Genomic DNA, 22,832 nt, shown 5'->3' with positions numbered 1-22,832 from the left:
AGAGGGACTTCTTATGAACTGTTCTTCCTGAGAGGGAGTTCTTCCTGGTTTCCTCTGTTGCTTGTTCCATCTGCTGCTCTGGAAGGTTTAGTTGGGTTCTGTTGTTCTCTATCATTGTAAGAGGTTCTGGAAGGTTTAGTTGGGTTCTGTTGTTCTCTATCATTGTAAGAGGTTCTGGAAGGTTTAGTTGGGTTCTGTTGTTCTCTATCATTGTAAGAGGTTCTGAGATGTTTGTTGATGTGATTTAGCGCTTTACAAATAAAACTGAATTGAATTGAATTGAACCTGTACATCCTCTGATCGGCCCCAAATGTCTTGTGTTGGATCAGACTTTGACCCTGATGACAAACCGACAATCTCAGTCAAGTAGCGAGGACACATTCAAAGCTGCTTGCAGCTTTATATATTTTTGTGTTTTTTCATTGTGTAATACAGCCTGAATTGTTATTGTGACCTCTGGGGAGTCAATAAAAAAAGGAACCAAATCAAAACCTCCTGTTTGGGGTGCGCCCCCTTGTGGGCAATTCTGGCTCAAACAAAGAGCCAACAAAAAAACTCAGCCGCTTTCAAATACCAGATTTTCAGGCAAGTTTCAACTGAGGTCCAACACCAATATACTTTAAAACAAGGAAACATGGGATTACTGGGTGATGAGTCCTCGGAGACAATACAGAATGACCAACATGATTTTTGTTTCCGTCACATCGAAGGAAACACGAGATTCATTTAAACTGTGGAAGATACAGTAGAGAGGAGACATGACCAATGATCCCAGGGCTTGCAGAGTTTAAGTTAAATTTTTTATTTGGAAATGGAAAGATCTTAGCACATGTCCATGATACGCTTCATGCTCATGAACCTCATGCCGCTCATGCCCATCTCCCTGAAGCTGCGGTACTCTCCGGGCCTCAGGTACATCATCTTGCCTCTGTAGTGGGGCTGCTCGTACATCAGCCAGTGGCCGTCCATCACGTTGCAGGACATGCAGTCAGACATGCGGTAGCGGTCCATGATGTTGTCGCAGTCGTCCATCAGCTCGTTCATCTGGCCGCCGAAGTTCTCCCTCTCGTAGATCCTCATCCTGAACTGTCCTCGGTGCTGTGGGCAGAGACAGGACAGGGTTTGTGGAGGCGGCTCTCTCTCCAGACCGGGTGGACCGATGGTTGGTACTCACCATGGGGATCATCCTGCAGGACCTGATCCCGGCGCTCATGCCCATCATGCTCGTGTAGTCGGCGTACTCGCCCCTCCTCATGAAGAACTGGTTGCCCATGTAGTTGGGCCTCTCGTAGACCATGAAGCAGCCGTTCTCCACCCTGCAGGACTGACACCTGCTCAGGTAGGAGGACATGTCGGAGCAGTCGCTGCTGCACTCATAGGAGCGGCCCTGGAAGTTCCTCTCCTCGTAGAAGATGATCTGAAAGACACAGGTGGGCCGTCAGTAAAGACCCCAGTGGTTTGTGGGCCTCTGCAGGTCCCTGAGCTGAACCAGGTGAGTATGGGTCTCATGGATCTTACCTTGCCCATGCTCATGTCAGTGGTGGACATGCTTGTAGGTGAGCTGCTGCTGATGTGATGCTACTGCTGCCCTATTGGGTCTCACCCCGGCTTTTATACCTGCTTGAACACCGGCTGGGTCGGAGGGCCCCCTTTGTCTAAAGCCCTGACCCAGCACATGGTATAGAGCACTGCACTGCGGCGCTGCCCTCCTGGGTCATATCATCAGGTGATCAGGCCCTCGAAGACTTTAGAAATGTGACGCTTTTGACAAAGTGACACAAAGCTTCCATTCAGCTCTGCTCAGAGCAGCAGAGTTAACGACGCTACATCACATTCCCTTATTGTCCAGACCTCAGTCACTGTTTTAATGCACTCTAAGTATTATAATCATTTAATGTTGCCTTTGTGAGTGAGACATGCGTGCAATTAATAAGAAGCACATTCTCACAAATGGTCACTTGTTTTTTTAAATGTTCAAAGGTTTTCCTCTTCATACGTTCAGCCAGCTCTACATCCTGTGTAACCAATTAAAATCCAGATCTTAGAACTGCACTAATGTATCCTCACTGATCCGCTCTGAACCAAACCTGCTTCTCCAGCTCCGCCTGCCTTCGGTCAGGGCCTCTTTACACAACGTCCACTTTTTACTTTAGTTTATTTCATTCATCGACAAAAGAAAAGAAAAAAAATGAAACAATTCACTGCAAAACAAAAATTTCCAAAGTTAGTAATAAAAGAGAGCAGAAGGAAGTCTGAAGTTATATAATCTGCTGTTTTTATCCCACAATGTAATATAAACACACCACAGTGTGAGAGGCCTGCACAGCCACTCCCTCTTATAGCACACTTTTTCTACCGTGACAAAACTTACTCCTATTACTTTATTTCTTTCTATTTGCACAATATGCTGGTTTTAATTATGTTTTTTAAATCGAGGATGTGTTTTATTCTTTCCATTCCTTGCCTGGATTGTCTTAGAATGCCACAGCTTTTACAGAAATGCAGCGTTGCATTAATATTGTCCTACATCTTGGTTTAATGAAGACTTCTGTTTCTTTTCAAGTGAAAACACTAAACCTTTGTTGGGTTTTGGGTGTCTGTTTCCACGACAACGTTGCACTTTTGTTGGGTTTTGGGTGTCTGTTTCCACGACAACGTTGCACCTTTGTTGGGTTTTGGGTGTCTGTTTCCACGACAACGTTGCTCCTTTGTTGGGTTTTGGGTGTCTGTTTCCACGACAACGTTGCACCTTTGTTGGGTTTTGGGTGTCTGTTTCCACGACAACGTTGCACCTTTGTTGGGTTTTGGGTGTCTGTTTCCACGACAACGTTGCTCCTTTGTTGGGTTTTGGGTGTCTGTTTCCACGACACCGTTGCACCTTTGTTGGGTTTTGGGTGTCTGTTTCCACGACAACGTTGCACCTTTGTTGGGTTTTGGGTGTCTGTTTCCACGACAACGTTGCACTTTTGTTGGGTTTTGGGTGTCTGTTTCCACGACACCGTTGCACCTTTGTTGGGTTTTGGGTGTCTGTTTCCACGACACCGTTGCACCTTTGTTGGGTTTTGGGTGTCTGTTTCCACGACAACGTTGCTCGGAGCCGCTGAAAACACAACTTTTTGGAAACACTCGGGTTCGTCTGTGTCTATTCAGGGAAAACGACATGGCCCAACATGCAAACCACATTGTTTTCAGTGTTTCTGCTGTTGCCATGGAAACGCACCTGGTTTTCAAAACATAGTGTTCATGGGACCTTGGGTTTTCTTTTCATGTCCGATTCCTTATTTTAAACCTGCATTTAAAAGGAAAATCTCAATTGTATTGAAATTCACAAAGTGTGAACTCCATCATGCAGCCGATCATTGAGATTTTCATTTACTGATGAGTGGTTGAGATGGGAACCTTATTCTGTGTGCCTGCCTCTCTAAAAGGTCCAGTTTACAATCTGAGCCGTACATTTAGTTGTCTTCATCTTTTTGGGTGTGTACCTAGTCCAGCCCTGTCGGGAGCACAGACACAAATGCACCTCCTACCTGCAGATGTTCAGGAATAATGTGCTTTGACTTTTGATAACAGTTCAACAAGCCGTTTCTCCAGATCTCACAAAACACTGGGAACCATAGGCCAGTCAAAGCAGATGGGAGTTTGGTGAAAACAGATGTGACCAGCTGTATTAAACAGTGAAAACAGATGTAACCAGCTGTATTAAACAGTGAAAACAGATGTAACCAGCTGTATTAAACAGTGAAAACAGATGTAACCAGCTGTATTAAACAGTGAAAACAGATGTAACCAGCTGTATTAAACAGTGAAAACAGATGTAACCAGCTGTATTAAACAGTGAAAACAGATGTAACCAGCTGTATTAAACAGTGAAAACAGATGTAACCAGCTGTATTAAACGGTCCAACAGACACAGGTTGGAGGAGCAGGGCGGGAGTCGAACCTGAGTCTCCGGCTTTGCTCTGCCCCCCCCAGGCTCAGCGGGGGCAGATGAAGGGACGGTCAGAAACAGGTGCAGATATAGAATCATATTTTACCACTGGGTCACTCTAACCTGAAATATGATCAATATTATTGATCCCTGTGGAAAGTCAGCTAGTCAGCCACTCTCTGGGCCGGTTCATATCCCCCAGTTTGATCTGGACCAGAGTCTCTTCAGGAACAAAGTGTTTGGTTTGGGTGACGTGAACGAGCCCTAAACTCTGAACTGGAGCTAAAAGATCTCTGCTCTCACTTCCTTTACTAACAATCATTAAAGTGGGCAGGACCAGAGGACGTGATGTAGAGCGCAAGGCATTCTGGGTAGTAAACAAAGCAGCAGCTCGTGTCACTGCAGGATGTTTTCCACAAGGTTTGATCCGGACTGTGAGTCTGTAAAGTGAATGTGAACAAAGCAAATGAAGGAGTGAAAATTCTCGGCTCCGCCCCCTCCCAAGTGAGTCCTGGACTATCCAATGTGAAAAGTCCCTAAAGTCTGAGTCCCCGTCACCACGACGACACTGTTTGATGTAACCATGGTTTCAGTCCGTTTTAGGAGCCGGAAAACGGGTTTGTTTTTTAAAACGGGTTCCAGAGAGGCGGAATTAGAAAACGCCGCCTCGACTTTAACATGTGGACGGACAAGACGCACATTAGCTGAAAACGATGATGTCATGGCCCCGCCTCTCGACCTATAACCCCGCCTCCCTCTTGGTGATGTCACTGAACAACGCCAACATGGTGGAGTACCTGCTCCAGGTGGAGCTGCAGGAGCTGCTGATGCTCGTCACTTTAATAAGGACACATGGAGGATTTGTCCATTTCTAAAACTTTTTAATGCTCCATGTCTTCTCTGGTTCTCTTGTATTTTTTGTGGCATCGTCACAGCACTACCTATAGGCCTGGCATGTGTACTACATCATGTGTAGTTTTCATGGTGCCGTGTGGACGAGGGGAAAAAAAGAATGACTGCGAGAAACAAGACGGTTTTGTCTCTTGTGGCTTTAGTCTCAACTGATGTTTCTTGGTCAGTAATATTTGCCTCGTGACATTTAATCCGTACACATTTCAAACATTTGAAATCAGCTGGTTTTTAGTTTTTAAGTACTGAAGATGAAACGAACAAGCTTTTGATCCTCAACATGTTTCAGGTTTTTTACCATTGAGTTTATGGTCGGTGTACCAAAAAATACTTGACAAAACTCTGAAGTAGTGTTGATTTATTTTATTGTGTTTATTGGCAGGAATCCATGATGCGCTTCATGCTCATGACCCTCATGTTGCTCATGCCCATCTCCCTGAAGCTGCGGTACTCTCCGGGCCTCAGGTACATCATCTTGCCTCTGTAGTGGGGCTGCTCGTACATCAGCCAGTGGCCGTCCATCACGTTGCAGGACATGCAGTCAGACATGCGGTAGCGGTCCATGATGTTGTCGCAGTCGTCCATCAGCTCGTTCATCTGGCCGCCGAAGTTCTCCCTCTCGTAGATCTTCATCCTGAACTGTCCTCGGTGCTGTGGACAGAGACAGGGACGTTATTTCAGGACGGCTGAGGTTCAGACCTGCTCTGAAGGCCAGGAGAAGCCGGTTCCTACCATGGGGATCATCCTGCAGGACCTGATGCAGTCGCCCATGCCCATCATGCGCTGGTAGTCGGCGTACTCGCCCCTCCTCATGAAGTACTGGTTGCCCATGTAGTTGGAGCGGTCGTAGACCATGAAGCAGCCGTTCTCCACCCTGCAGGACTGACACCTGCTCAGGTAGGAGGACATGTCGGAGCAGTCGCTGCTGCACTCATAGGAGCGGCCCTGGAAGTTCCTGTCCTCGTAGAAGATGATCTGAAACAGAGACAGGCAGCAGGTTGGCTGGTGTTCTCCACCCAGCTGGAGTCGGACGGTGTGAGATGATTCATTACCTTTCCCCTCATGTTCATGCCGGTGTTGCTCATGATGGCTGTGGACGAGTTGATGTTCTTCCTCCCTGGTTTAACCCTTTCCTTTTATACCTTACCAAACGTGAAAACCACCAACCCCTCCCACCGCGGAGCCCCTGACTCAGCAGTTTCTGGGGGAGGCCCACAGCGCCACCGTCCACCGGGGTCTTTAGTGAAGGCTTTTCTCTCAGAACACAGCCATTCCAGCAGAGCTCGTAGTACCTGAATAGGCTGAACCACGTGACCCTTAAAAAACTGTGTACAGTAAAACCTCTGATGTAGAGACACTCCCAACAGTGTCCCTGAAGACAGTGACCTCTCTGCAGAGGTCATGAGGTCAAACTGTAGGACCAAAAGATATCGAATGAACCAAACACCAAATACCTTATGGAAGAAACATACTTTTATTGAAAAGCACGTAACTGAAACAATACAAACTATTTTATCCTAAATAAATAGTATGAAAATATGTCCATAATAAAGATGTATATTTTTTAACATTTCAATATGGATATATACAAATATTATATAATATATAATAACAGTAAATCTGGAAACGAAAAGAGACATTTAGGCAGTTGTTTAATTATCTAACTGTATAATATTGTACAAATATAACCACTAAAAGAAAGGAGAGATCCTGTGTAAAGAAAACATGAAAACATCATGACTACAATAAGAACCACTGTCGTAAAAAACAGGACATAGGACAATTAACTGTGTGTGTGTGTGTGGGGGGGGGGGTTATTCAGATCTCTAAAATAATATAGGGTTACTCTCGGTAGCTCAGTTCAGGATGTCCGCTCTAATCGGTTCTCCTCTCCAGAGGTTCTGCTCTGGAACACACATGGTGAAGTTTCAGGCTCAAACCAAAGAAACACAATACAGGTGGAAAGTACACATCAGTCACACACAAGAGTGTATTCCATTGCTCTGGTCCCTTATTCAGTACACACATTAGTGGTTTGTTGTAGTATTAAGTAAAGTGACTGCAGTAAAAACAGGTTTTGAGTCTGTTTGTCCCTGTTGTTGTGGCCCTGTAGCGTTTGCTGATGGCAGCAGGTGGAACAGGAAGTGACCAGGGTGTGACCCGTCCACCATGCAGTGGTGTGTGTGCAGATCTTCTGGTATTTGGAGAACAGCCGATGATCTCATGACTCTCTGGAGCGTTTCCTCTGTACCACACATCAATGCAGTACGTCAGGATACTCTGGATGGTACACTGGGAGAAGGATCATGTGTTATACCAAATGTATCCTGATCAGAAGAGATAGATAGATAGATAGAGAGAGAGAGAGAGAGAGAGACACACACAGACAGACAGACAGACAGATAGATAGATAGATATTTTATTCATCCCTAATTCAGAAAAAGAAATCTAGAAAATCTGTTGTATAATATAGATTATGACCAAATGCTAATCTGTAGATGATGAATAAGTCAGTATTTACATTTTTCTTGCATTTTGTGTTCCGATCTTTTCGTCAACGTTTCAGGCTCTGTTTACACCTCATGGAGTTCAGATGAAAACCCGAAGCTGTCATCCTGGTTTGTGAGTCCGTTTACACGACAACGGTGCTGAGAGCCACTGACAAGCTTTTTAGAAACAACCGACCTCATTGTAAAGGAGCAGGAACAATACTGTCTAGAACCGCTCGGTCTCTGTGTACAAGGCAGAAACGCTGGTCCTGGTCCTGGTCCTAATCCTGGTCAACACAGTAACTAGTAGTTCTGCACATGCTCAGTAGAGACAATCAGAACAAAGTTTCCTCTGTGGTGTCATGACTCCCAGTCCATATTCTCCTGGACTTCGTAGTTTTATTTTGACAGTCACCGTAATAACAATCCAACTTGGTAGTTTTATTTTGACAGTCACCGTAATAACAATCCAACTTGGTTGTTTTATTTTGACAGTCACCGTAATAACAATCCAACTTGGTCTGTCCACTAGAATGTCTGTGTTCTCCTGTTGTTATGTTTAGAGCTCATTGTTCTCTGCTGTGTGTGTGTGTGTGTGTGTGTGTGTGTGTGTGTGTGTGCGTGTGTGTGTGTGTGTGTGTGTGTGCGTGTGTGTGTGTGTGTGTGTGTGTGCGTGTGTGTGTGTGTGAGTGTGTGTGTGTTTGTGCTTTCAGTACTAAAACTAACAACAGCGCCAACTAGTGGACCAACGTGCTAACTACCTTGTTTTCAATGTTTCTACCGTTTCCATGGAAACAGACATGGTTTTCAGAACGTTGTCATGTAAATGCCAAACTTCTCTGAAATGAAGTGTTTTCATTTGAAACATTATCATGGAAACGGGTTCTTAATGACTTCAGAACCATTGAAGTCTGAGCGATGAAAGTCCAACAACCCTGTTGGAGTTTCTTGGAAGTCAGCCGTTTTGAAAAATGTGATGGATTTTGGCCAAAATTCACAAATGTTCTAGAGCAAACTCGTCCTGAGGTTCATTTCAAATGATAGAACTGTATGGAGGGATTTTGGTGAACAAGGTTTGAGCACAGGAATTTGTCGTCGTGTACCATACGTTGTGTACTTCTCTCCACAAATACACCACCACACTTATGCATATATTTGTGCTCCTGAATCAATGTGAAGTTCTTCCCCACGATTCACACGTTGTTTTCTTCAACTACCAATCACATGGCGGCTCCGCTGGGGAACCTGGTGACAAACTACCTGTGCGTTCAGTCAGTGGAGAGGAAGGCGGAGCTTATCTAAGCTTGACTGATTTCACAGCCAATCAGATGAGAGGAGCGTTCACGCCTCATGGTTTGACTTTTCACAGTTAAACAGGAAGTGCAGTGTAACTGCCCTGAACATTGCATCAGAGGCATGATGACCATCGGTCATAGCGCCACCTGCTGGAAACAGGAAATGGGGTGTGCCTGCTCCGTTCTGGCTGAAACTTTACACGTTTCATGAGAGTCCACATCTAATCAGCGCCATTTGACCAAAACGACCAGTGCCTATGGCGCCACCTGCTGAAAAGAGGAAGTGTGGTGGACATAACCTGTTCATGTTCTAACTGACCTCAGATTTCACGTTTCATCAGATGACATACTCCGACTGACTTTCTCAGTCCCGCAAGTACAGAGGAGTCGTTCACTTCTGGGTTTGGTTTAACCCTATAAAGTGCTGTGGTTCACAAACCCAGACAAAGTATTACTTTGGGAAAACTACTTTTGTTTCTGGCGGAAACATGTTTTCTTGATGTTAGAAATTTGTTTTTTCTATTGATTTTATTTCACTTCTGTACTTTATGTTTGTGATAGAGTAGAAGTACCTTGGTATTTACTGGTCTCTGCTGGTGTGTGCTGACCTTTCCCATGGTCCGTTACATCTATTCCATTGATGCTGATTAATACATCTCATTTAAAGAGACGGTCCTCCTCAGTAGCCTTCCTCCTTCTGGGGGAAGGTTCACTCATGATTTGGTCGTCTGCTCGTCAGGATGAATTATTTCTGTTTCTGATCTGAGGTCTTCACACTTTCCCAGTCACATGTTTACTCAACAGAGAGGAACATTTTCTTTTTAAAGTTTTATTTATTTTTGGCCGATGACTTCGTGTTTACATGTCCATGATGCGCTTCATGCTCATGACCCTCATGTTGCTCATGCCCATCTCCCTGAAGCTGCGGTACTCTCCGGGCCTCAGGTACATCATCTTGCCTCTGTATTGGGGCTGCTCGTACATCAGCCAGTGGCCGTCCATCACGTTGCAGGACATGCAGTCAGACATGCGGTAGCGGTCCATGATGTTGTCGCAGTCGTCCATCAGCTCGTTCATCTGGCCGCCGAAGTTCTCCCTCTCGTAGATCTTCATCCTGAACTGTCCTCGGTGCTGTGGACAGAGACAGGGACGTTATTTCAGGACGGCTGAGGTTCAGACCTGCTCTGACGGCCAGGAGAAGCCGGTTCCTACCATGGGGATCATCCTGCAGGACCTGATGCAGTCTCTCATGCCCATCATGCTCATGTAGTCGGCGTACTCGCCCCTCCTCATGAAGTACTGGTTGCCCATGTAGTTGGGGCGGTCGTAGACCATGACGCAGCCGCTCTCCACCCTGCAGGAGTGACACCTGCTCAGGTAGGAGGACATGTCGGAGCAGTCGCTGCTGGTCTCATAGGAGCGGCCCTGGAAGTTCTTGTCCTCGTAGAAGATGATCTGAAACAGAAGGTAATGTGAGGACAAACCTCAGGAACTGGTAGAGAGAAGAGAGAGCTGGCGAGGGAAAGCTTACCCTGCCCATGGTCATGGTGGCGGTGTTGGTTCTTCAGAGAACTGCGGCGCTGTGACACTGATGCTGCTCCTGGTTGTTACCGTTACTTTTATACCTGAACAAACCCAAAAGAATCTCTGGCTGCCATTGTGTAAAGCCCTGAGCCAGCAACATGGTATAGAGGCCTATAGAGTGCAGAGGGCCGTTGGTCATGGTTCTATGTGGCTGGATCCCCTAGAAGACTTTAGAATGGCTTTTTCCATAGGAGAGGCCGCACAATGAGCAACAATGCAGAGTCACAGACAACAGACGCCTTTCAAAAGCTGCTGTATGGCCCCGTCATAGGTAAGAGAACAATTTACACACACCAGTGTCCTTTTGTTTGCCCACAACAGTTTGTTACGCACATCTGTCTCAGCTCAGCTGTTTGGATCGGACAAACATGACAATATAAACCCGGCCGTGTTCTCAAATGAAACCATGACTTGTAATCATCAGCTCATAGAAATGAGCATACTTCATACCTGATTCTTCAGATGTTTGTACAATATCATTCAATAGGCCTCGTTAGAATGGGAACAATGTGTTATCCCTACTTGTTATAGTGTCGTGTGTCAAATATATAAATGATTATACGTACCAACATGATGTGTTCATGAACGTTGACAGATAATGGATCCACCAAGCTTTCACAGAAGGTGGATTTGGGAACAGATGAGTGTTCACTGACAATGGTTTACAGTCGTTTACACGATATTGGACATGTGCCGAAAAGCCTAAATTTTAAAAAGTACATTTTGCTGATTGTTGGTATGAACCACCTCAGCTTCTGATGCAGTACTTAATACCGACGGCAGTAAAACACATTTAAGTGATGATGTGTTTTGTGCCAAAATAAGAAAATTGATGCAACTTACATGTTAAGCACATTCATTTTTCTCTTTCCTACATATTCTCAGAACCTTTTTTTACAATAAAGCTCGAGATAATTCTTAATGAACCTTTTCTGGTTGCAGGAATAATGAAAGTGCTCTTTGCAGAAAATAAAATCGTCCCTATACCTGAATATCTCAATCTGAATTAACAGGCTGCAGGTGATTGAGACTCTGGCGTTAACACCAGTGATGTTTGGTTTTTTAAGAAGAGGATCCCGTGTGGTTATACAAGGCTTCAAAAGATCAACTCTGAACGTAGTTCTGATTGTTTTACACACTTGTCTCGTCATGTTGCAAACAAATTAAACACAAGTGCAGAATTCCTTTCTAGTTCAACAATCCAGCATCCTACAAATCCAGAACGAGAGTTTTCTGGATGAGAACGACCGGTAAAACCGTGTCATAATAACCTTTACATTTAGTCCCCATCACCATGACAACGCCGTTTCATGTAACCATGGTTTCTGTCCGATCCTCCACACGGCGCAGCGTTTTAGGAGCCTGAAAACCATTTTTTTTGGAGAACCGGTCCAGAGTGTAGAAATTTGAAAACATAGCCTCAGCTTTGAGTTGTGGACAGATGTTGGAATTTACGTTTGGTCATTAACATTAAATGACTGTAAATTATAGCTTATTGAAAGTAATAAATCGCTGGAAGTAATTTATGAAAAATTCTAATAATTAGTTGAAGTAAACTATCATTTACTCATTAACAATTCCTAAAGTAATTAATTAATTACTTAAGGTTAATAAATTAAAAAATTAAAAAAAAAAATTATTAATTTGAATCTACTTTCAGTAATCTAAGTATAGTATATCGAAATGTTTTTTTTAAATTTATTTAAAAAAAAATTCTCTTTCTTTCTTTTCCATTTATTTCATCTAATTTTAAATTGTTCATTCGTTCAAATCAAATCAAATCAAATCAAATCTATTACTTACAGTAATTTAATGCTAATAACCAAACGTATGCCAATGGTGCCCCGTGTGAGACTGACACGGTCTGGTCCGCTGGTTCAACTTGGCGTGCCGGAGGGTCTTTCTGGGTCCGGGGAGGGGGGGGGGTCTGTAGTTTACCGTTTACCTTAGTACTTGAAGCAACCTATAACCTATACAATACTATACAATCGTGACATATCAACAAGTAAATATGAAATAAAAATAAATAAATGGAGCAAAAAAAATGGTTTAGCCCTTAGATGACCTTAAATGGTGCAAAATGCATTGTGCCCTACTATTTACTACATTGTGGACTACTAAATACTATATTGTGATGAATTGTAGGACCAGTTGATATTGAACAAACCAAACACCAAATAATATGCTATGGAAGAAACATACTTATTTAAAAGCACATAACTGAACCAATATAAAGATGTATACAATATATATACATGAATATGATATATACGAAGAGGTATACAAAATAAATACTAAATAAAATTTTACTTCAGGGGCCACATACTGTCCAGTTTCATCTTGAATGGCTGGACTGGTAAAATAATGCTATGATAACCTTTAAAGCTACACTTGAAAGTTTGGCTTTTTTGTGGAAACAGTGTACGTGATGAAACGGTCTATAATTTTGCAAGGTCGACAATTAGTCCTGAAAATGACGACCATCTCAACATAAAGTCAGTTTTAATGGAACGTTGTGGTGCGAACCACAGTGAAATGTAAAAGAACCCTCCTATAAGGGCTATATGACCTTGCTTGGTGTTTGTGGCGCCGTTAGCGGCCGGTTTTGATCCACGGGCCTTTTGTTTGACTGAAGTAAACTTCGCGGCAGCGCCACCTACTGGAGGCTGTCCGCTCATTAAGGTGTATTAACAGTTAAAACCTCTCGATGCACGACCATTTGTCCACTCTTATGGGGACCACTCGTCCGAGGTTGTCCCGTACACTTATTTGAGAGCCTTTGAGCAAACCGCACTGTTCTTAAGGCCGTCTTTCTGGAGAACTAACCGTCCAAATGACGTCTGGAGGCTCGCTGCCTTTAACGGCACTGAAATGGAGCTGCTGCTACTTAAACTGGCTTTAGCAGCCAAATACTGCCTGTGTTCAGTGTAACCGCCCCCCCATCTGGAGGACAAGCTCACCATTACCTGGCCCAGTGCACTACTCTGCTGGGAAAGGGCAGACTTGTGGCGGTGCTGTATTTGCGTCAATTATAGAAAAGAAGAAAGAGTGAGAGAAATTTGTAGGAGCGGCTGCAAAGGTTTAGGAATGGTGGCCTGCCACTACTAAATGAATGTAGAGAAAACCTCCTCCTCCTCCTCCTCCTCCTCCTCCTCCTCCTCCTCCTCCTCCTCCTCCTCCTCACATGACCGATACCGAGCAACAGCAGGCGTGTTCATGGCGTGTTCATGATGTGCTCATGGTGTGTTCATGGCGTGTTCATGGTGTGTTCATGGCGTGTTCGTGGTGTGTTCGTGGTGTGTTCGTGGTGTGTTCATGGTGTGTTCATGGTGTGTTCATGGTGTGTTCGTGGCGTGTTCGTGGTGTGTTCATGGTGTGTTCGTGGTGTGTTCGTGGTGTGTTCGTGGTGTGTTCATGGTGTGTTCATGGCGTGTTCATGGCATGTTCGTGGCGTGTTCGTGGCGTGTTCATGGTGTGTTCATGGCGTGTTCATGGTGTGTTCAAGGTGTGTTCATGGCGTGTTCACGGCATGTTCACGGCATGTTCACGGCATGTTCACGGCGTGTTCATGGCGTGTTCATGGCGTGTTCATGGTGTGTTCATGGTGTGTTCGTGGTGTGTTCGTGGTGTGTTCGTGGTGTGTTCATGGTGTGTTCATGGTGTGTTCATGGCGTGTTCATGGTGTGTTCATGGCGTGTTCATGGTGTGTTCATGGCGTGTTCGTGGTGTGTTCGTGGTGTGCTCATGGTGTGTTCATGGCGTGTTCATGGTGTGTTCATGGCGTGTTCGTGGTGTGTTCGTGGTGTGTTCGTGGCGTGTTCGTGGTGTGTTCATGGTGTGTTCGTGGTGTGTTCGTGGTGTGTTCGTGGTGTGTTCATGGTGTGTTCATGGTGTGTTCATGGCGTGTTCATGGCGTGTTCATGGCATGTTCGTGGCGTGTTCGTGGCGTGTTCATGGTGTGTTCATGGCGTGTTCATGGTGTGTTCAAGGTGTGTTCATGGCGTGTTCACGGCATGTTCACGGCATGTTCACGGCGTGTTCATGGCGTGTTCATGGCGTGTTCATGGTGTGTTCATGGTGTGTTCATGACGTGCTCATGGCGTGTTCATAGCGTGTTCATGGCGTGTTCATGGTGTGTTCATGGTGTGTTCATGACGTGCTCATGGCGTGTTCATAGCGTGTTCATGGCGTGTTCATGGTGTGTTCATGGTGTGTTCATGGCGTGTTCATGGCGTGCTCATGGCGTGTTCATAGCGTGTTCATGACGTGCTCATGGCGTGTTCATATCGTGTTCATGGCGTGTTCATGGTGTGTTCATGGTGTGTTCATGACGTGCTCATGGCGTGTTCATAGCGTGTTCATGGCGTGTTCATGACGTGCTCATGGCGTGTTCATAGCGTGTTCATGGCGTGTTCATGGTGTGTTCATGGTGTGTTCATGACGTGCTCATGGTGTGTTCATGGCGTGTTCATGGCGTGTTCATGGTGTGTTCATGACGTGCTCATGGTGTGTTCATGGCGTGTTCGTGGTGTGTTCATGGCGTGTTCATGGCGTGAACATGGCGTGTTCATGGCGTGAACATGGTGTGTTCATGGCGTGTTCATGATGTGTTCATGGCGTGTTCATGGCATGTTCACGGCGTGTTCATGATGTGTTCATGGTGTGTTCATGGCATGTTCATGGCGTGTTCATGATGTGTTCATGGTGTGTTCATGGCATGTTCATGGCGTGTTCATGGCATGTTCATGGCGTGTTCATGATGTGTTCATGGTGTGTTCATGGCATGTTCACGGCGTGTTCATGGCGTGTGGAACCGATGTCATGCAGTGGTCATGTATTCATGTGTTCATTACTCAGGAGGTTCCTTTACAAAAACCGTCCAGTGGGGTTTGTTCTCTGAGGTCTGGTGCCTTGCTCGGAGGCCTGCAGTGGTCACTTGCCAGCAGTGGGAATTGAACCTTCACATACTTTTCTAACGTCATGAGGAGAAACATCTGGAGATGATCGTGTCAGAGTCCTCACAGACAATGGTTGTGAGAGAAGCATTCACAGTCATTTGGAAAGTGTTCACAGACAGTGAATTTTAGAAGCGCTTAACAATCACTGTCTACGATTACTTCTGAAAACCTCATACACTTTTTATCCATTGTCTGGACACTCCACAGTGATCTGTAGAAGTGTTCACAAACAATGCGCTGTGCCGGCCGGGGTGGGCGGGCGGGGGGCTGTGGTCTCACCTCAGCCCGGGGCGAGTGGGGCTGGAATGCGGGGGGCGCGCTCACGGGGGGATTGAGGGGCCTGGGATCAACAGACACTGAAATTCAGAGTTGCTCACAGACAGTGGATTTATGAAGCCTTCAAAGATAGATTTCTTGAGCGTTAACGGTCCGTAGTTCTCAGCTGTGTTTCCAGCCAATTTAAGAAGTGTTTGCAGACACTGGTTTTCTGGATGTCCCTGAGTCTATGCAGTGGTTCCCACCACAGAACCGTGTCTCTCTCAGATGTAGTGCTGAATGAAGGACACCACCGTCCTCTTGACGTTCAGTCGTTCCCGCTGTGTAGAGATTCCTCCGACAGAGGATTTATTCTTATTGGAGGATATTCCATCGTTTCTTTCACCCTTACATTCTGTGGATGTTGAGCCGGTTCCCCCTCCTGTCATTGCCTCTCTGAGCAGCTCTTCATACATCGTGTCACGTCCACCAGACATCTTTTCATCAGAAGCAGGTAAGTATTACAAAGCAGCTTCCATTGTCAACGGACAATCGTTGGTTTAGGCCCCGCCCACACGACGACGCTGTTTCATGTTGCCATTGTTTTTTTTCCGATCATCCACACGGCGTGGCGTTTTAGGAGATGAAAATGATGATGTCATGGCCCCGCCTCTCGACCTCTAACCCCGCCTCCCTCTCCGTGACCTCATTAACAACTCCAGCACGGTGGACTACCTGCTCCAGGTGGAGCTGCTGGAGCTTTAATCAGGACACATGGAGGATTTCTCTGTTTGTGGTGTCTTTCTGTTACAGCGTTACAGCGCCACCTATCAGCCATATGTACTACATCATTTTGGGTAGTTTTCATAGTGTCACGTAGATGGTAAAAACCCCAAACCAGAATAACGAGGAGAAAGAAGACTGGCTGGTGTGAACAGAGCCTTACTGTAGACTTTAGCAGAGGGAATATCAATCACAGATCTGCTATGGATCCTTTCTAAGCCCACGTGAGTGAAATGTCACCATTTGTCATGTATCTGGTCATAAAACATCAAGTATTGGACACATGGATATTTTCAGCGAATTAGAGGAATATAGAATATCGTAGTTTACGATTCCTCCAATAAATGACTTTTGAATGTTTTTGTCCCAAAAATCTCGTCCATAACAGGTGAGTATTTTTATTCTGCCGGAAGATTTTGAAATGGATTTCCAGAGGTACCAAACATCCTGAATGGAACTCACTTCAAGGTCACTGAGGTCAGACAGCAGCACACAGCAGTTTACAAAGGTAAACCGTTTATTGCAGTGGAAAGATCTTAGCACATGTCCATGATACGCTTCATGCTCATGACCCTCATGTTGCTCATGCCCATCTCCCTGAAGCTGCGGTACTCTCCGGGCCTCAGGTACATCATCTTGCCTCTGTAGTGGGGCTGCTCGTACATCAGCCAGTGGCCGTCCATCACGTTGCAGGACATGCAGTCAGACATGCGGTAGCGGTCCATGATGTTGTCGCAGTCGTCCATCAGCTCGTTCATCTGGCCGCCGAAGTTCTCCCTCTCGTAGATCTTCATCCTGAACTGTCCTCGGTGCTGTGGACAGAGACAGGGACGTTATTTCAGGACGGCTGCGGTTCAGACCTGCTCTGACGGCCAGGAGAAGCCGGTTCCTACCATGGGGATCATCCTGCAGGACCTGATCCCGGCGCTCATGCCCATCATGCTTGTGTAGTCGGCGTACTCGCCCCTCCTCATGAAGAACTGGTTGCCCATGAAGTTGGGCCTCTCGTAGACCATGAAGCAGCCGTTCTCCACCCTGCAGGACTGACACCTGCTCAGGTAGGAGGACATGTCGGAGCAGTCGCTGCTGCACTCATAGGAGCGGCCCTGGAAGTTCCTCTCCTCGTAGAAGATGATCTGAAACAGGAGGAGGAGCTGGGTTACAGCTGCTCAGGTGCTGCTGGCTCTGGTTCTGCTGCTGGTACCTACCTTGCCCATGTTGCTGGTGGAGGTCGGTCAGATCTGTGTGTGAACTGATGGCACGCCTCTGTGGACAGGTGACATTTATACCTGGACTCACACAAAGAGTGTGCGGCCCACCATTGTTCAAAGCCCTGAGCCAGCAGCCTTCTATAGAGTGTACACACACACACACACACACACACACACACACACACACACACACACACACACACACACACAGGCTCACAAGCTCTAAACAGAATTTTCCTATTTTCACAACAACACAGCGTTTTTCTCTTGTTTTATTGGTTCATGACGTCTTTGTCGTTGTTTTGTTTTGTTTGCTTGTGAATGTCCAATGAGCAGGCTGCTGCTGGAGCTGCACGATCAATCTATCTGCAGCTAACGTTCACTTAGTAATCTGACAATGAAAAAACATTCTGTAACAGATTATTTCTAGGGAAAATGTCCATTTATAGTTTAGAGTACATTATTGCTGCCATGCTGTAAATACTTTGGAGCTGTTTTGCATTTAAAACTATTGTGTCACATGAGGGTTCTTCTTAGGGATGCGCCGATACTGATGCTGCTATCAGTACCGATACTGCACAGAGTATTCGTACTCATAAAAGATCCCAGAAACAACCCAGTGTGTATTATGTGACAAGGGATTTCTGCGATTTGAAGATACTTCAATTTTACCGAGAATGACAAAAGTAAGACAGACTGCTGGCAACAGGTTCTTTGCATATCATTTGTGTATGGAGCATGAATTAGAGTTTATAGTATTTAATTAGTATTCATATCTGTACTCAGTATCGGCAGGATGACTCGTCAGGACTTTGTTTCTTCAGACTCTAATATCTGTGGTTTGAAATCCGACTCAGGACTTTTAGTGTGAAATCGCATCTTTTTTTAGTTTCGTTTCAGAAGTTTCATGTTTAAGCGACAACGTTCTGAAAATGATGTAGTTGGTCCACTAGTTGGTGCTGTTGTTCATTTTAGTACTAAAAGCACACGCACGCACCGACACAAACACACACACACACACACACACACACACACACACACACACACACACACACACACACACACACACACACACACACACACACACACACACACACACACACACACACACACACACACACACACACACAGCAGAGGACAATGAGCTCTAAACATTAACAGCAGGAGGACATGGACATTCCAGTGGACAGACCACCAAGTTGGATTGTTATTACAGTGACTGTCAAAATAAAACTACCAAATCCAGGAGAATATAAACTGGGGGTCATGACACCATAGAGGAAACTTTGTTCTGATTCGCTCTACTGAGCATGTGCAGAACTACTAGTTACTGCGACAGTTGGAACCAGGACCAAAACCAAGACCAGGACCAGCAGCAGCGATTCAGAGAAGATATTTTCAGTGGCTCCGACCACTGGCATCGTGTAAACAGACAGAAAACGCTATGAAAGTTTTGCATTTTCACTTGAAATTGTTGCCGTGGAAACAAGGCCGATAACTTCAGACGTCGAAAGTTCTCAAACATCCAGGATTTGATATGTAAGCTGGAGATAAGAGGGGCGTCACAGAACCACGAGTCTTCAGAAGACATGGAAATATATTCAGCTGTGTATCGTCTGCAAACGGCGATACTTCCTGATGACATTCTCCACGTTATAGAGCAAGATGGATTCCTGAAGAGCAAGTTTCCTCGAGGCCAGCCATGTTCTCAGTCTGTGTAACAGAACGTGTTGATCTGCTGTGATCCAGAACCAGTAGAACCTGGACTGATGTCATGTACAGGAAGTAACAGGAAGTCTGACGTATACTCCCAAACAACCCTCAATAATGTCCTGAAGCATGTTCAGTCACCCTTTAAAAAGCCATCTAACCACATCAGATCTGAGTACTACAAGTAGTCTGATTACTCTTGCTCAGGGACGGAGCATCCAGACAGTCTCCAGTCTTCTTTCTTTCCACATCTTGCTGCTTTTCAGCCTGATTCCAAAATGGATTAAATGAATTTCCACACAACAGCCCATAAAGACAACATGAAGTTTATTAAAAACAATAAACTGAGAAATCTCATGTTCACAAGTCTTCAGTCCTAGCTCAGGTTCTATAGGACCGTCTGTAGACCTCCGGGACAGGATTGTCTGTAGTCCTCCGGGACAGGATTGTCTGTAGACCTCCGGGACAGGATTGTCTGTAGTCCTCCGGGACAGGATTGTCTGTAGACCTCCGGGACAGGATTGTCTGTAGACCTTCGGGACAGGATCGTCTGTAGACCTTCGGGACAGGATTGTCTGTAGACCTCCAGGACAGGATCGTCTCCAGGCACAGACCTGGGGCAGTACCCGTGGAAGCTCAGTGGACTCCATTATTGTTCGCCTGCCGTCACTTGTTAAAGCAATGATAGATTAGTTCTGTAAACTGGCTCCATTGTGTGAAGACAGAGGCCACATGTGGCCTGTGGCCCAGATCTGCTTTGTGGTCTACGATCTCTCCCAGGCTGACTCATTGGACCCGGAGCGCTGGAGACCATCATGGCTGATATGTTAGTGAGACCTCAGGCTTTGGGACGAACCAGCTGATATTTATTCTGTTCTAAGATAAACAAATAATCTTGCATCCAGTATTGATTGAATTAAATCTGGATTTATTGTGGTAGGTGTCCCTGAACCAATCTCTGGAAGACCTCATTATGAATTACATGTATTTAGACCATAAAAAACATTGATCCATCTTCTTTACTGCTTCATCCTGGTCAGAGTCCCGGGGTGCTGGAGCTTTGACCTGCTGGCTATAGGTCAGACAGGTACACCTGGACCGGACAGGACAGGTACACCTGGACCGGACAGGACAGGTACACCTGGACAGGTGATGGTACACGTACCTTGACAGGTGAGCTGTCCATCAAAGGACCAAGGCAGACACACTCAAACAGTCACGTTCAGATTTCGGCTACGTTCACAGTCACCAGCTTAACTCCAACCCAAGCTTTTGGACTGTTGGAGGAAACGGGAGTTTAGGGTTAACCCTAACCCTGCCAGCTCGAATTGGTTCTTTCTCTTTGTGATTGTTCCCTCCTGCTGCCTTCCTTTTTCTTTTAGTTTTTTAATTCAAACTAACCGTTGTAAAGTTAAAAACAATCACAGGCTTTAAAAACAACAGTCAAACACAAACTCTGGGTCGAAAAGACGGTTTAGTTTTTATTCAAGTGAATTTATTGGCAGGAATCCATGATGCGCTTCATGCTCATGACCCTCATGTTGCTCATGCCCATCTCCCTGAAGCTGCGGTACTCTCCGGGCCTCAGGTACATCATCTTGCCTCTGTAGTGGGGCTGCTCGTACATCAGCCAGTGGCCGTCCATCACGTTGCAGGACATGCAGTCAGACATGCGGTAGCGGTCCATGATGTTGTCGCAGTCGTCCATCAGCTCGTTCATCTGGCCGCCGAAGTTCTCCCTCTCGTAGATCTTCATCCTGAACTGTCCTCGGTGCTGTGGACAGAGACAGGGACGTTATTTCAGGACGGCTGCGGTTCAGACCTGCTCTGAAGGCCAGGAGAAGCCGGTTCCTACCATGGGGATCATCCTGCAGGACCTGATGCAGTCTCTCATGCCCATCATGCTCATGTAGTCGGCGTACTCGCCCCTCCTCATGAAGTACTGGTTGCCCATGTAGTTGGAGCGGTCGTAGACCATGAAGCAGCCGCTCTCCACCCTGCAGGACTGACACCTGCTCAGGTAGGAGGTGAGCTCAGAACAGTCACTGCTGGTCTCATAGTGACGACCCTGGAAGTTCTTGTCCTCGTAGAAGATGATCTGAAAAGGAAGCCGGTGTTAGAACCTCGGTAGCAGAAAGCCTGGTCCTCCCCTGCTGTGGAGGGATCGCCTACCTTGCCCATGGTCATGGTGGTTTGGTTGCTTCCGCTGCTGTGGATGCCTGTGGTTGGTACCTGGTATTTTTATACTTGCTCACTGGGAAAAAAAAGAAAAAATGTATGGAGGCTTTCTATTGTTCAAAGGGCTGAGTCAGCAACATGCCATAGAAGCCTACTGAGCAGTCAGGGCACTAAAGGGTTATTATCTGCCTCTGTACCACTGTGGAGCCAGTGCTGCTACTGTATGCATGCAGCATTGTTGTGGAACAGAAGGACAAAGAGGAGAACTTTCTAACTATATGATGACGGCCGTCTACAGTGCAGTTCACATATTTCCCCCACCGGTCATACGAGCACATTTTAAACCTTGTGACCGTTAAAAGTCAAGTTTATTCTTCATCAAGGATGGGATAGATCATGATAATTACACAGAATAATATAAATATTACTGCACAAAGGTTTACATGTTTTAGTGAAAATTGATTCGATTTAGGAGAAAACATTCATTTTTATGGAATTGTCATTTTGAAGTAAATAAATAACAATCCTTTATTATTGTTGAGTCGGCCTTTAAAAACGATGTCCGTTTCCATGGAAACAGCAGAAACAAGTGAAAACCACCTAGTTTTCATGTTGGGCCACAAGTTGGTGCTGTTGGTGGTTTTTGTCATGAAACTTCACACGTGCAGATAACAATACACTATAAAAACAATAAAATACACTATAAAAAATAAGGATAGGAGGAATAGAAATAAAAATAAAAACTACAAGCAGCATTAACGGGTTCTTGCTGGTTGGACCGTGGTGCATATCGATGTTTGGAGCACACTAGAGTGGGATGGAGATGTGGGAGAACAATTTTACTTCAGCGTGTCAAAATGTCACGTTCCTGATACCACCAGGTGGCGCTATGACCGCGGTGACGCCACTATGCCGCCTTGGCCACGCCCTTTGATTATTGCAGGAGGTTTTGATGTCTTTTCATTTGGAACGCCTGGCGTGTCTCCAGGTTACTTTTTATGTCTCTTGGACTTTGTCACAAATATTTGCGGTTTACTCCAGAACGTCCTGTTGGGTTGGAGTCTAGTTGACGATGTTGTGTGGCCTCATGTGCTTCATATCCCTCCCAAGTTTTAGGATCATGTCATGAAGTTTGGGGCCATGAAAATATAATGCCTTGAACTTCCTGTTGCCAATAGGTGGCGCTACTGGTGTTCAGCACAGGAAGTTTGGGGTCGATTGAATCATGTGCAGCTGACATATAAAGACTTCAATTTTAACACCTTCAGCGCACACTTTGAGACCTCCACCCTCAGCGCACACTTTGAGACCTCCACCCTCAGCGCACACTTTGAGACCTCCACCCTCAGCGCACACTTTGAGACCTCCACCTTCAGCGCACACTTTGAGACCTCCACCCTCAGTGCACACTTTGAGACCTCCACCTTCAGCGCACACTTTGAGACCTCCACCCTCAGCGCACACTTTGAGACCTCCACCTTCAGCGCACACTTTGAGACCTCCACCCTCAGCGCACACTTTGAGACCTC

The 22,832-nt window shown here is 45.7% G+C and overlaps 3 protein-coding genes across 6 annotated transcripts; all 3 read right to left on the bottom strand.

Annotated features, from left to right (window-relative positions):
* Positions 1 to 822: 822 nt before the first annotated feature.
* On the bottom strand, positions 823 to 17,334 carry LOC308118768 (gamma-crystallin M3-like; the record flags this gene model as incomplete). 4 transcript variants are annotated; one of them, XM_080478312.1, is made up of 3 exons in its annotated part: positions 823 to 1,098; positions 1,175 to 1,417; positions 5,893 to 5,925. In XM_080478312.1, 3 exons carry the CDS (start codon positions 5,923 to 5,925, stop codon positions 823 to 825), a joined length of 552 nt encoding a protein of 183 aa, XP_080334438.1. The 4 variants fall into 4 exon arrangements, with proteins under 4 accessions (XP_080334438.1, XP_080334439.1, XP_080334440.1 ...); XM_080478313.1 differs by lacking the exon at positions 5,893 to 5,925 and adding an exon at positions 1,519 to 1,548; XM_080478314.1 differs by lacking the exons at positions 823 to 1,098; positions 1,175 to 1,417; positions 5,893 to 5,925 and adding exons at positions 5,213 to 5,491; positions 5,573 to 5,815; positions 17,098 to 17,334.
* LOC308118771 (gamma-crystallin M3-like) lies at positions 9,483 to 10,170 on the bottom strand (the record flags this gene model as incomplete). The annotated part of the gene is made up of 3 exons (XM_080478317.1): positions 9,483 to 9,755; positions 9,837 to 10,079; positions 10,156 to 10,170. 3 exons carry the CDS (start codon positions 10,168 to 10,170, stop codon positions 9,483 to 9,485), a joined length of 531 nt encoding a protein of 176 aa, XP_080334443.1.
* A 3,286-nt stretch (positions 17,335 to 20,620) lies between the features above and the next one.
* LOC308118769 (gamma-crystallin M3-like) lies at positions 20,621 to 21,312 on the bottom strand (the record flags this gene model as incomplete). Its single annotated transcript, XM_080478315.1, has 3 exons — positions 20,621 to 20,899; positions 20,981 to 21,223; positions 21,298 to 21,312. The coding sequence occupies 3 exons, from the start codon at positions 21,310 to 21,312 to the stop codon at positions 20,621 to 20,623; spliced, it is 537 nt and encodes a 178-aa protein (XP_080334441.1).
* Between the last annotated feature and the right edge of the window lie 1,520 nt (positions 21,313 to 22,832).

The sequence above is a fragment of the Lipophrys pholis genome, assembly GCF_963383615.2.
Source record: "Lipophrys pholis genome assembly, chromosome: 13".
Classification (NCBI taxonomy): domain Eukaryota; kingdom Metazoa; phylum Chordata; class Actinopteri; order Blenniiformes; family Blenniidae; genus Lipophrys; species Lipophrys pholis.
This window is presented reverse-complemented; position numbering and strand designations above follow the sequence as displayed.